The following is a 15,334-nucleotide window of genomic DNA, read 5'->3' on the forward strand; positions in this document are numbered from 1 at the left end:
TCCCAAACTTCTTTCTCAGATTTTAGACGTCGCACCTGACTCCCACAGGCCATCTGTCTAGGAAAGTTCTACAGAATCTTTAGACTCAGCTTCTCGCCTTCCCACTGCAAGCACACTTCTTCCTCTGGTGCTGAAATCCCAGCTGAGCACCTTACAGGAGTCTACGTTCCTAAATAGCAGCATTCACAGCCTCAGCCAACTCCTTCCACTTCATGTTCTGTGAAACACTGACGTCCTAGTGAAGTCCTTTTCTCTCCCACTCGTTTCCCCTTGGCTCTGTCAAGAACTTTCTAAGGATTTTCTCCCTCCCGCCTCTTCCCTGCCTGTTGGTCTGGCACATGGTCCCTCCCTCATTTCTCTCAGTCTTACTCTCTATAGCCCGCTGCAGTGCCTTGGGTCATTTTAGAAGCAATAATGTCTTCAGACCACTCTCAGCTCTCTCGCCACATAATCCCCATTTATACTTCACCATATGGTTAACATGGTTTTTTTTGTTTGCTTGCTTATTTTACCTTTGAATATACTATTTTCTGTCTGAAAGTTTGAAAAACGTAGAGTAATCCCATGATAAAGGACACATTCTAAAGGATGTCTTGAGTGGCATTTTCTTATTTCCCTTCCTTGGATAGTAGCAGAAAGGTTTAGATCTTAATGCAAGTTGTGTCCTGTACAACTTGTGCAGCCTAGGGTTAGTTACTGATCCTCCTAAACATCCAGGTTCCCTATGAGTCTCTGGGGCTGTGCTTGCCATGTGTTGATGTAGGCAGTTACTATCATAATAGTGCTCACACATCACCAGAGCCTAAGTAGTACTGCCTATTCCCTTTGATGCTCCAGGGCCATTGTCTAGCCTCACTTCTGGTCTTGGAATCCCTCTGCACCCATGTTTGTAGTTCTTGCTCATTTCATCTTACTGATGTGTCCCCTCATTTCTGTGACCCTCTGCAGGCAGATGGTCTTTGTTGCTAAGTGTGTTCTACTTTCTTTGCATAGACATGATCTTGCTCTACCTCCTTCTCTCACACACAAAATTATGGAGGATTAAAGATCAAGGTTGAGGCATAGCATGGTTCCCATTCATGCCCTTGGGGTAGTTTTTGGATACTTTGTTTTTGGAGCCCCCTGTAACTACTACAAGATCCTGTGTTTGAGATATAGTATGCATACTGTTATAGCTTTCCTTAAACCTTACATAGTTTTATGTCTGTGCTTTTGGAGTACTTAGTGTGTCCTCGATATCTTTATATAAGCTGTGGCTAATTCCACATCTATGAACCTGAAAACATCATGGGTATCTCTATCCCTAAGGCATACTTTGTCACTTCCATATTTTTCCTATATACTGTAGGAATTGCAAATGAAGGAAAATCACTGATGAATAGGTAAGCAAGCAGGGAGAAGCAGGTACCATGACCATAGCAAGGTTCATTTGTTCATTCAGATTTACATTATGCCTGTTTCCTTATTAGTCAATTGGTGCTCCCAGTAGCCAGATCATGATAAAACTACTCATGTGTTTTACCTAGAAACACACTCAGTTATGTGTGGGGATTCTCTCCAGAGAACGGAACTCAACTTTTGTTGACTAGTAAAATGATCTGCTGTCCAGTATGCACAGGTACTTATTCATTGGTACTTTGTAAATGTTTTCCATATCATCAGGTCTCATTTGTAAACTTCGACCCTATAGTGGTTTGAATAGAAATGGCTCTATAGATTCATGTGTTTGAATGCTTGACCATAAGGAGTGGCACTATGAGGAGGCATGGCCTTGTTGGAGTAGGTGTGGCCTTGTTAGAGTAGGTGTGGCTTTGTTGGAGTAGGTGTGGCTTTGTTGGAGTAGGTGTGGCCTTACTGAAGGTCTTCAATGCTTAAGTTATCCCTAGTGTGGCATGTAGTCTCCTTCTGCTACCTGCAGATCCAGATGTAGAAATCCTGGCTTCTTCCCCAGCACCATGTGTGCCTGCATGCCGCCATGTTTCTTGCCATGACTAAATTCCTGAGCTGTAAGTCAGTCCCAGTTAAATATGTTTCTTTATAAGTTGTTGTGTTCATGATTGCTCTTCACGGCAATAAACCTCTAAGATAGACACCAGTAACATGCCTTTGCTGCTCAGTTTTTACAGATGAACAAACTGAAGAGCAAAGCAATTAGATGACGTACACAAACTCATGGCAATCCTGCAGCACAGGATTCCAAATAGTAACTCATAAAGGCAGGTGGCCGGCAGAAGGAGGCGACACAGGAACCCTGGTATGCACACCTCCTCCTTGTGACAGTGATGGCTGAAGGAACCACAGTTACTTGGGATATTTTATCTTATTACGTGCGCACTGCTGAGTCCAAGTAGCAGTCAACAGTGAACCTCAGCATATGTTGCTCCTATTTCAAATGTCACTTTTTTTAAAAACCAGAATGTATATTTTGTTGGGGAGGATTTCAAATACGAGAATGCTAGATTTACATCTCTACCCTCCCCACTCTCCCCTCGAACTCCTCTGTTCCCCAGGTCTGTCCACTTACTTATTTACTCTATTGTACATGTGTGTTTGGCTGCATATTTCTCCATGCAGCATGGACCTGCAGGAGCTGGCACAGGGCAGAAGAGGGAATAAATTCCCTGGACTTGGCGTTCCAGGTGGCTGGGAGGCAGTGTGGGCTCTGGGAGCCAAGCTGAGGTCCCTGCAGAAGCAGGAAGTGCTCGCACTGCTGATCCATATGTAAAAGTAATAACAGAGGGAAGTGATGAAGGAACATAATAATGGTTACTACAAAAATTCTGTAATTTTAACACAAAAGAAATTAATCTTCCATAATAAAAATTTAGCTACTCTTAACTTTTAACCCAATATCTTCCCATGCTTTTTAATGTCCAAACAAACATTTTTATTATCAAAACAATCTGCTATATATAGCATGACAGACTGTCATAACCTTTTCTGTGCTAACAAACACTCCCTGCCACTGGGCTTTGGAGAATGACTTGATAGCTATCATATTAATGAGTGGGATTTAATGGTCCTGGTCTCTCATACTTTATTTATCCCTATATTTTGCTGATGGTTTTCATGTGATTAATGGTATTGTTAGTATTGAACATTCCAGAAATGTGAAAAAATAAATTCCTTTGCATTAGTATCTATGTGAAGGATAACTTGGGAGTCATTTTTCCTCAAGTTGCTACAGAGTTTATACCTTGAAAAGGGAAACCTTGGCAGTCTGTCACTTGGAATAATTTCTGTGGCAGCTTTCCTCACAAATGAGCCAGCTTCATCCTGCCAGAGCAGGCACCACTCACTACAGATCAGAGCCCTCTACTTCTCTATGTATGCTCCGGCTTTACGTGCAAATGTATCAAGCATAAGGAACAAAATTCTGACACAAATTGACTTTGAAAAGTTGCTTCCGAAACCTTTAGAAGTGCTGCTCTTCAACTAGTGTGGCTGAGCATTTGGGAAGGATGTTAGAGGTAGGATGCAGGCAAGATAGCACAGAATGCTGACTTAGCTAATAGAAACCAAGTCGCTAATACAGACAGGCAGAGCATGTGCTCTGATTTGCAAAGTACAGTTAGCCTAATTGATTTCTGCATACTTGTGGATAGGGATCTGCCCTCTTCCATTTATTTTCCTCTTGACAAGTAGGATGTGAAATGTTGTTCCATGCCTTTCTAATTTAAATGTTGCACATGTTGAGACCTGATATTGCCAGCCGTTTTAAGCTTGGCCCAAAACACAGCACATTGTTGTTATTAGCCATCATCGGTTGGTTACAGCCAACACTCTATTTGGAACTATAAGAAGTATAAATCTCCACTATAGACATAAGCTATTCCTGCCATAAAATAGATACAGTGCGAAGGAGCACTACGTCTCCAGGGTGAATTGCCCTTGTGGACTTCACTACTCCGACTAGGTCAGGAGTGCTCACTTTGAGGCTGTTCTTGGGAAATAATGTTTGAATTTAACTTAGCATATATATGTCCAAGGTGCTTTAAAAGGAGTAGTGAGACAAATTAAGATAAAGACAACAAAGGCCATGTTCTTGAGGATTTTGTGAATGAGCTGAGAAAGGGACATGTACAAGCAGGGTGCTATCTATATAGAGACATACATCAAGAGCAGAGGGAGCTTAGAGGGGAGCAGAGCGCCACCTCACAGCCTACACTGTGGACTATGGATGATGTCCTTGGAGCCATGTGACTGCATTCCATTCTGTTTGCCAAATGAGAAATCATTTCATCTCACATTTACTATTGTTTTTCAAGGGCATATATATGTGGTTTAAAAATCACATTTTGTTTTATTATATTATACTTTTATTGCAATGCATATTCATTTTCAAGGAGTATCTATTTTTCCATGAGTATTTGTAGATTTTTTTTCTTATAGCTTGAGAATTCTGTGCATCTATACAATGTGATTTTTTAAATATAATTTTAAATTTTACTGAAAATAGAATTTTCATACAATGTATTCTTATCACAATTTTTCCTCTCCCACCTCCTTCAAGATCCTTTCCACCTTCCCAACCACTCATCCATACCATTTTTTCCTCTGTAGTAGAAAATCAATAGACAAAACCAGAAGAAAAAAAAAAACAAAACAAACAAGAAAAAAATAGAGCCTAAGAAAAAACATAAGAAACACATTCGGATGCAAATACAACCATTCATTCACACAGAAATCCTCTTAAAAAAATTTGAGACCATTCTATTTAAGCAAAAGATCTGTAAGGTCAAAATATGCCGAGATAAAGCAATATGAGACAAAATCCCTCCAAAAATAACATTGAGTTTGTTCCCTGTTGGCCATTTGAGCATGGGCCTGCCTTTAAGTGTGGTTTGTATACTCAGTGAGACTACATTAGAGAAAACTAATTTTTCTTTTGCAAGTAGTTGTCAATTGGAGAGAGCTTCTGGGATAAGGAGAGAGCCCATGTTCACTTGAGCATCTTCACACTGGGACGTCATCTGGCTTAGACCTGTGCAGGCCCTGTGCGTGCTGCCACCGCCTTCTGTGCTCACATCTCATCAGCCATCTTGTGTCTAGGCCTTGTTTCCTTGGTGTCTTCCATCACTACTGGCTCTTACGATCCTTCCACCTTCTCTTCTGCAAAGTTCCCTGAGCCCCAGCGGGAGAGATTTGATGGAGACGTACCATTTAGGACTGAGTGTTCCAAGGTCTCTCACTATACACTGTTCATCTGTGGGTCTTTTTGTTCCCATTTGCTTCTGGAAAAACCTCTCTGATGATGGCTGAGTGGGACACTGATTATGAGGATAGCAGAATGCCTTTAGGAGTCATTTTATTGCTATGGTCCTTTAGCAGAACATAGTATTTGACATTCCTGTAGTTCCATGGCCTATCTAGCCTCAGGTTCTTGGCCACCCGAGCAGTGGCAGGCATGGGTTCCATCTCACAAAGTGGGCCTTAAATCCAGTGAGACAGTGGTTGGTTACTCTAGCAACTCGTGTGCCCTAATTGCATAAATTGGTAAAATAGTTGGTGGCTGGGTTAGTGTTTACTTGTCTCTTCTGGTGCTGTGCAAAGTACCTTCCAGTACCATGAACACTGGACAGTAGGAGTGTAAGCTCTAAGTGAGCACTGGCTTGACTTCTCTGTGTTCAAAGTCACTCCTATTCCCTCTGCTTCAATTCCTTTCTCACCTCCTCCCACCATATCTTCTCCCAACATCATGTCTTTGTTTTTGGGTTTGTTGTTGTTGTTTTTAGGTTTTACTTTTTTATTTTTACTCCCACTGAATCTGCTCAGTGCTACCAGCATGCACATGGGTGGTATCTACTGAAGCATGGCTAGCCTGTCGGGATGGGGCCACAACCTTGAAGAAAAATAATTTTTCTTACCATTCATCAATTTCCAGTAGTTCCCAGCTGCTCTTTATGGTCACCTCCCACCTCCATGTTGGGATTTTTGTTTGGTTTGATCTTGTACACCTACAACTGTTGTGAGCTTGTATGTCCAACTGCCCTGTTGTGTCTAGAAGACACTGTTTTAATGCAGTATTATTGCCTCCGGCTCTGTAATCTTCTGCTGCCCTTTCTTTGATTATAGCTTAGGAGGAGGTGTGCTGTAGGCGTCACATTTAGGGCCCCTCATTCTCTTCATGTTGGCCAATTGTAGGTCTCTCTGTGAACTAATATCACTGACAAAATAAGATTGTCTATTGAGAGTTGAGAGATAAGCCAATTTATTGCTTTAAGGGTAAATAATTAAAGTGAATTTAATTATATATACATATATATATGTAGAATAGTAATAGTAATAGTAATAGTAATAGTAATAGTAATAGTAATAGTAATAGTAGGTTGTTTGCTAGGGTCTATGACCTATCTAGTCACAGGTTCTTAGCCCTGCAACAGTGCTAGGCATGAGGTCCATCTAAAAATTGGTCTAGTTATTTTCAGTTTTGGTCAAAAGAATATTCTGCAGTAATGTGAATGTTCTTTCAAATCTCCAATGCAGCAGTCATGAGCTACATGCAGCACTTGAGAATGTGAAGTATGGATAGTGAAATCGAACTGAATTTCTTTTTTTTTTTTATTAACTTGAGTATTTCTTATATACATTTCGAGTGTTATTCCCTTTCCCGGTTTCCAGGCAAACATCCCCCTCCCCCCTCCCCTTCCTTATGGGTATTCCCCTCCCAACCCTCCCCCCATTGCCGCCCTCCCCCCAACAGTCTAGTTCACTGGGGGTTCAGTCTTAGCAGGACCCAGGGCTTCCCCTTCCACTGGTGCTCTTACTAGGATATTCATTGCTACCTATGGGGTCAGAGTCCAGGGTCAGTCCATGTATAGTCTTTGGGTAGTGACTTAGTCCCTGGAAGCTCTGGTTGCTTGGCATTGTTGTACATATGGTGTCTCGAGCCCCTTCAAGCTCTTCCAGTTCTTTCTCTGATTCCTTCAACGGGGGTCCTATTCTCAGTTCAGTGGTTTGCTGCTGGCATACACCTCTGTGTTTGCTGTATTCTGGCTGTGTCTCTCGGGAGAGATCTACATCCGGCTCCTGTCGGCCTGCACTTCTTTGCTTCATCCATCTTGTCTAATTGGGTGGCTGTATATGTATGGGCCACATGTGGGGCAGGCTCTGAATGGGTGTTACTTCAGTCTCTGTTTTAATCTTTGCCTCTCTCTTCCCTGCCAAGGGTATTCTTGTTCCCCTTTTAAAGAAGGAGTGAACCATTCACATTTTGATCATCCGTCTTGAGCTTCATTTGTTCTAGGCATCTAGGGTAATTCAAGCATTTGGGCTAATAGCCACTTATCAATGAGTGCATACCATGTATGTCTTTCTGTGATTAGGTTAGCTCACTCAGAATGATATTTTCCAGTTCCAACCATTTGCCTACGAATTTCATAAAGTCGTTGTTTTTGATAGCTGAGTAATATTCCATTGTGTAGATGTACCACATTTTCTGTATCCATTCCTCTGTTGAAGGGCATCTGGGTTCTTTCCAGCTTCTGGCTATTATAAATAAGGCTGCGATGAACATAGTGGAGCACGTGTCTTTTTTATATGTTGGGGCATCTTTTGGGTATATGCCCAAGAGAGGTATAGCTGGATCCTCAGGCAGTTCAATGATCAATTTTCTGAGGAACCTCCAGACTGATTTCCAGAATGGTTGTACCAGTCTGCAATCCCACCAACAATGGAGGAGTGTTCCTCTTTCTCCGCATCCTCACCAGCATCTGCTGTCACCTGAGTTTTTGATCTTAGCCATTCTCACTGGTGTGAGGTGAAATCTCAGGGTTGTTTTGATTTGCATTTCCCTTATGACTAAAGATGCTGAACATGTCTTTAGGTGTTTCTCAGCCATTCGGCATTCTTCAGCTGTGAATTGTTTGTTTAGCTCTGAACCCCATTTTTTAATAGGGTTATTTGTCTCCCTGCGGTCTAACTTCTTGAGTTCTTTGTATATTTTGGATATAAGGCCTCTATCTGTTGTAGGATTGGTAAAGATCTTTTCCCAATCTGTTGGTTGCCGTTTTGTCCTAACCACAGTGTCCTTTGCCTTACAGAAGCTTTGCAGTTTTATGAGATCCCATTTGTTGATTCTTGATCTTAGAGCATAAGCCATTGGTGTTTTGTTCAGGAAATTTTTTCCAGTGCCCATGTGTTCCAGATGCTTCCCTAGTTTTTCTTCTATTAGTTTGAGTGTGACTGGTTTGATGTGGAGGTCCTTGATCCACTTGGACTTAAGCTTTGTACAGGGTGATAAGCATGGATCGATCTGCATTCTTCTACATATTGACCTCCAGTTGAACCAGCACCATTTGCTGAAAATGCTATCTTTTTTCCATTGGATGGTTTTGGCTCCTTTGTCAAAAATCAAGTGCCCATAGGTGTGTGGGTTCATTTCTGGGTCTTCAATTCTATTCCATTGGTCTATCTGTCTGTCTCTGTACCAATACCATGCAGTTTTTATCACTATTGCTCTATAATACTGCTTGAGTTCAGGGATAGTGATTCCCCCTGAAGTCCTTTTATTGTTGAGGATAGTTTTAGCTATCCTGGGTTTTTTGTTATTCCAGATGAATTTGCAAATTGTTCTGTCTAACTCTTTGAAGAATTGGATTGGCATTTTGATGGGGATTGCATTGAATCTGTAGATCGCTTTTGGTAAAATGGCCATTTTTACTATATTAATCCTGCCAATCCATGAGCATGGGAGATCTTTCCATCTTCTGAGGTCTTCTTCAATTTCTTTCTTCAGTGTCTTGAAGCTCTTATTGTACAGATCTTTTACTTGCTTGGTTAAAGTCACACCGAGGTACTTTATATTATTTGGGTCTATTATGAAGGGTGTCGTTTCCCTAATTTCTTTCTCTGCTTGTTTCTCTTTTGTGTAGAGGAAGGCTACTGATTTATTTGAGTTAATTTTATACCCAGCCACTTTGCTGAAGTTGTTTATCAGCTTTAGTAGTTCTCTGGTGGAACTTTTGGGATCACTTAAATATACTATCATATCATCTGCAAATAGTGATATTTTGACTTCTTCTTTTCCGATCTGTATCCCCTTGACCTCCTTTTGTTGTCTGATTGCTCTGGCTAGAACTTCAAGAACTATATTGAATAAGTAGGGAGAGAGTGGGCAGCCTTGTCTAGTCCCTGATTTTAGTGGGATTGCTTCAAGTTTCTCTCCATTTAGTTTAATGTTAGCAACTGGTTTGCTGTATATGGCTTTTACTATGTTTAGGTATGGGCCTTGAATTCCTATTCTTTCCAGGACTTTTATCATGAAGGGGTGTTGAATTTTGTCAAATGCTTTCTCAGCATCTAATGAAATGATCATGTGGTTTTGTTCTTTCTCGAACTGAATTTCTATGTTGTTTAATTTTAATTAAAGTAATTACACAACCACCACATAAGGTCCTTGACAGGATACTTGGTACTTTTCTGAACCCTCCACCTGGGTTTTTTCCACTGTGTATCCTAATTTACTTTCAACCCACAAATAGGGAAATACCTACTTAATTTCTTCTTATGTCTTCCTATTGCTGAAGGTCCTTTAGTCCAAGAGAAAATGTGAAATAAAGTACTTTTAAGAGATTTTCCTAGTGCTAGAAATAAAAAGAAAAGTAGTTTACACTTTTCCCTCAGCTGCCATGCCACTTGGAAGTGCTCCACTCTCCCTGAGTTGATTAAGCCAGTTTATTCATATTTAGTTTCATATAATTCATATAGCATCTTTCTCATTTTTGAAGTTGACTGATTGGCAGCATATTTATGAATGATTACTAAAAGCTCAGATCAAGGTCTTATTCTGAGCTCTCATTAGATAAGATTTTTGCCTCATTAGTTTTGCTGAAGATTACTGATGGCAACAGAGGCTCTTCCTCTGCTTTCTGACTCTAAAACTGTGTAGTCCATAGCACGGTATGAGTTCTAGATTTTTGATGATGATTCATAGTCTTGGGGATTATAAGACTACTGCTAGCATTATGTAACTCACAATGGAATCTAAAAGATACCAGAATCATGAGGGGATAGGCAGCTGTATTTGAGCACAACTGATGCCCTTTGTATTTATATTATAGTTAATTTAATTATGTTTTGATTATAACTATAGCGTTGGTTGGATTGATAGCATTACTTTCCATGGAAGATTTTTGTCCTACACCATTTTAAGGCAAACATAAGAAATCTGTAGCTTCTGGTATCACAAAAAGCAAATGACCAAAAGTTCCTTGGAATTCAGGTTCAAATCATCATTATGATAAACATCTTCCATGGGCCATAGAGGACAGTGAAAGAGCTAGCTGTGCCATGGCCTTCATTGTATGCAATGCAATTCCTCATGATCTGGTATCTTTTAGATTCCATTATGAGTTACATAATGCTAGCAATAGTCTAATACTGAGTCTTCTACATTTTTCTCCTTCTCACATTTCCATTAACAGAGAGAAACTAGGCAGTCCTTTTTTATATTAAAAATTATAAACTTGTTTTAGCATTTTTAACTGATGTCATGGTAATTAAACATCACTGTAAGGCCTATGTTTGTTGTCCCTAACAGTGGTAGCGGTGGTAATGTGGGGCGGCTGCAGCAGTGCTGTGTGTACCTGATACATTTGGGGATAGATTATAGAAGGGGAAAAGGAAGAGTGTAGTGCCAGGAAACTGTTCCAAGCTTGCCCACATCTCTGTCTATAGGAAATATAGAGGAATGGAAATGGAAATTTAGACTCCCTGTTATTCCCCAGGAAAGGGACACCTGGTCTTGACTGTACCCCAGCTCATTTGTCCTGAATGGGAATGACATATGGGACCTCCAGTCCCTTCAGTCTGTGGGGAAGATCTAGAAGGTCTTTGTAATTTGGAGTGTGTGTTTTATTCTCTTGGATCTTCCTGCACACAAGCTGACAGCCTTCATTGTTCCCACATCTGAGTATGTGCTGATAGTTCCTTCCACAAAACAACATCCTTCTTGATAGACAAGATAGACAAAATGCATGGGTAGTGCTACCCAGTGTCACATCCTTAGTGCAGGTGGCTCACAGAACTGTTACTTCCTATGCTAGTTCATGTATTTTCAGTGTGGTTATAAAATTATACAAAATCATTATCTTCTACATTTTTCCTTTTGCTGTTCGAGCCTATATTAATTTTTCTGATTGGAGTATCTTAGCCTACACGTCTCCATGAAAGGAAACTAGTACAAAGCTAATCAGCTGTCAATAACTGAGTATTGCTGGGTGTTTTAGTAATTGCCTTCAATGTAGCCTTGAGGTTGGAGGTTTGATGAATGTTTGTGAATGATGGTTTTAGGGAAGCCAGCCTATTTCCGTGTTGAATTCATAATCACTGTACAGTAACACATCTGTCTCCTGCTTTTTTAATTTCAGTATCTGCTAGAAATGAAAAGCTTAATCCTCCCACCAGAGCACATCCTGAAGAGAGGAGACAGTGAAGCAATAGCATATGCATTCTTTCATCTTGCACACTGGAAGAGGGTGGAAGGGGCTTTGAATCTCTTGCATTGTACGTGGGAAGGCAGTAAGTAATTGTTTTCTTTGAACGATCTTTAAGAACATGGAGTGCTAGAACTGTTTATGCCGCAACAGTTCATGATGAACAATGAGAATTGGCAAGTCTGCTTTTCGTTTGATGCTCCAGATCCCCAGAGATAGGGGTGTTGCTCTGGTAGCGCCACGTTGAGATTAGAAGCATATCTTCATACAAGAGATAACTGATCCGGGTCTGCTAGAGACATCACCACGCAGCAAACCCTCTCTGGAGATCTGCACAGCCCCTTGACATCAGCGTACCCTTTGCCTTATGATAAAGTCTTGTGCTGGACCCTACTTACCGTTTCCTGTAGCCTCAGTTGTACAGTTGGATAAGAGACACAGTTATCGCACTGAAGTAAAACTGAGCACCTACCCAAGCACCCTAGATAGGTTTCAGATAGCAGCAGTGCCCATGATGGAGTAGTGTATGGAACTGGGGCACTCCTGTGAATGACAAATGCCTGGTAGATGGCCCTGGCATGCTCTCTACAGTTGCTGTCATTCTGTATAAGGAAACAGGCTCTAATGGCAGGTGGCACGCATGTCTCTACTCCTTATTCTCTGTAACCAGGAGAAGGGTCTGCCTGTGCCAGCTGTCCGGTGATGTTTTCAGAAGGTAGAGGTTTGCGGGCTAGAACACCCAGGGAAAAGTTTGGCGACAAGTGAACAAGCCCTGAAAACCAGGGCAATAGACAAGCAAGAAGAGTGTGTCAAGAAATGGCAAGTTGTCCAGTTGTGAGGAGATCGCAAGTTAAGGAAGAAGAAACAATACTATGTTATTGGACAACATGCACACTGAAACACTGTTAATTCAATTCAGCAGAACAAGTATAACATGTAGCATTTTCTTTTATGGAAAATCAAAACCAAAAATATTAGAATGTCTGTTAGCTTTTTCCCATTTCATCTATACTTCAGTTAGCCTCACAAACAAGTCTTGTTAGTCCCTTTTGTCCTTTATCTTCTCTGCTTCCATTTTCCCTTGACAAACTTCTGTTTCTCCCTGCTCTGCCCTTCATGACCCAGGAAGAGGTTAGCTTGGTTCAGGAAATGACGTGGGCTAAGAGTAAGTTCACAGAGATGCTTTCAAAGGCAGTTGGAAATTTTTTATTTAGTTGCTTTGAATTTTTTTCTCAGATAATTAACAAGCTTTATATAATTTTCTGCTTATAACCGGAAAGATAATGGACTTTCCAGTGCTTCTCCCTCTGCTTGGTAGATGTAATAAGATAGCCAGGTGTCCAGGTCAGCAGATTCCCTCAAGAGACTATGGGCTTGTGCACAATCTCCTACAACTTGTGCTGATCACTGCTTGTAATGTTGGTTATTAAAAAGGACAAAAGGAAATGTTAATTCAACATGAGAAAGATTCCTAAAAGCTCAGCTGAATCAAATATGAGTCATCACATCTAGTGTCAAAAGCTAAGTAGATCAATCAGCTCAGCAACTACACCGATAGCTTGGCATTGTGGATACTCAACAGTCAGACCTACCGGAAAGGACCCAAAACGCACAAAGCAGATAAACACGTGGTGTTTGAGTGACATCACCATAAAGAATTAAAACGTTTTGGAGAATGACAGGAAATGCTGGGAAGATTGTAATCAGCAAGCAATGAGGAGTTCCTCTGAAGCAACCGGGAAGGGTCATGAGACAGAGAGCCAAGCAGTGACGCTGTGGACTGCCAAACTAAGCGGGCGGGAGGACCAGGGAATCACCTTAAGATGCATTCATAGAAGACACTGAGATTAAGCTGGGTGAATTTTTATACATAGAATAGTAAGGCAAGGAGACCAGATCCCTATAGAAATAGGGAATTTGATACTTACAGATACATGTTTCCTGTAAAAATTCAGATAGCTGGGACCCTAGCCCAAATGAGATCCAGTGCCAGCCATGCTGAGCAGAGATGTACAAGTGTGCTCACCGTGTGCTCACCGTGTGCTAGATACAGAAGCAAACTTGAACACAGGAACGTTGAGGAGTCTTTTCACACGCAGGTGATGTCCACTGGTTTTGCATTTTCACTCGGAGCCTGGATAACACACTAGCTTAGGCAGAGAGTTATCCTTAGCATGGTGCGTGGCTGTTTGGTTCAGGCAGCCAGGGGGCAAGGCGAGTCCATATTTCTCCTCTGCAGTGAACACATGAAGGGAAGAGACTAGTTAGCTCTGACGTACTTTCTGGGAGGTCACAATGTAGATTTATGTCACTACATATAAGTCAGAGTATACTGTCTTATAATTCGTACTTTACCAGTGTAGAAAGTTGCTCATCCTGGGTAAAATGAAAACATGCTATTTCACTAATATTGATTTAAACATTTCAACAAGAATAAAACAATAAACAATACATGTGAATAAAAAAGGAATGAAACTGAAGTGAACGGACCTAACCTTAGCTCTTGTGTGGAGTGGTGAGCAGCATGCGTTTTGTTCTTGACATTGTTCTTCACGTTTTGTACAACTTTTGTGTATGTTTTCAATAAGCAAAAGATGTATACTAATTTATGCGTGCACATATACGTATCTAGAAAAAACTTTCATAATAAGTATTTTTCAGCCATCCTTTCTTTTTATTAAAAAAAAAAAAAAGCCACAAGTCTTCCCTGCAGTTTAGAAGGAAGAATTACCACTCCAACCTCAAGGATTTGTTTACAGTCTTTTAACATTTCTTCTAGATCTGTGATTTTTACATTTAGATTAGAGATTCACAGGTCTGTGTTTTAAAGATTTGTTTTACTGTTTTAAGATTACATGATGGGACTGGGGGCGGGGCGGGTAATGCACTTGAGTGCAGCCGCACACAGAGGCCAGAGGAGTTGATTGAATCTCCTAGATCTAGAGTTACCAAGGGTCTTGTGCCAACAAGTTGCCCAGTGTGGGTGCTGAGAACGAACTCAGGTCCTCTGGAAGAGCAGTTTGTACTTTTAACTACAGGGACATCCCTCCAGCCCCACAGCTGTGTTTTAAATCAGATGACTTGGATTAGAATTCTGACTCGGGGGCTGGGGAGATAGCTCAGCCGTTAAAGGCTAGGCTCACAACCAAGTATATAAGAAATCTGACTCAGATGCTGATAGTGGTATCTACTTACCTAACCTTGGAAACTGTAAAGCCACAATGAAATGGAATGTTGTACCTGACCGCCACGTGTTGGTGTTTAGGTGCCAAGCTGTTTAGGCAGCTCTTCTGTGATGGCAGCCTGTCCCCAGGGGCTTGATCAGAAGAGGCTGCACTTTCCCAATCTGCCGCTTGGTGGCGCCTTTTGACATCTCCAGCGTCAGAGTTCAGGTTTTCTTCTGAGTCATTGATTTTCTTCATCCTGAAATAGAAGGCCATTCCCTAATTCCACCCAACTTCTCAATTTTATTAGAAAGAGAAGTCAAGAGAGATTTTACCAGGTTCCATGTAAAACAGTGTTGTATTTTAGAAATATTTAAAAACAAAACAACAAACAACCTTGGTTCTCTTAAGTGTTGATTAGGGGTGGAAATAGGAAGTTGTTTTTTTCTCATTGAATGAATTTATTATGTTAGAGAATTAGTCACTCTGTAGAATTAAGTGGATTTTCCATCAATTATGTTGAACCTTTCCTCCTTTTTGTGAACTCCAAAGTCTGACTGATATATAACAGAGATTGTGTTTGAAGCATATGGTAGTTAAGCAGGGGGTTGTGGGGGTGAGCAGGGGAGATATGCCCTTGAATTCTCAACCACAAATACATCAGCATTTCAAAGGTTTCCAAAATGTTTGATTCATCACTGTCCCAGACCCCAAAATTACACAATCAAAGTCCAG

General features: G+C 40.9%; 1 protein-coding gene across 45 annotated transcripts in view; it reads left to right on the forward strand.

Annotated features, from left to right (window-relative positions):
• St7 (suppression of tumorigenicity 7) overlaps window positions 1-15,334 on the forward strand; it is a 244,242-nt gene that overhangs the window by 213,718 nt on the left and 15,190 nt on the right. For 25 of the 45 annotated variants that reach the window (XR_015685362.1, XR_015685365.1, XR_015685378.1 and 22 more), the window contains 1 exon segment: window positions 11,370-11,520. The exons of 11 other annotated variants lie outside the window; for them this stretch is intronic. Coding sequence is in view for 24 of the 34 variants with exons in the window: in XM_087656484.1 (XP_087512610.1) it covers window positions 11,370-11,520 (151 nt within the window). In the remaining 10 variants the exon portion in view is untranslated. 45 annotated transcript variants of the gene reach the window in all.

Source organism: Rattus norvegicus, chromosome 4 (assembly GCF_021556685.1).
Source record: "Rattus norvegicus strain SHRSP/BbbUtx chromosome 4, alternate assembly SHRSP_T2T, whole genome shotgun sequence".
NCBI lineage: Eukaryota > Metazoa > Chordata > Mammalia > Rodentia > Muridae > Rattus > Rattus norvegicus.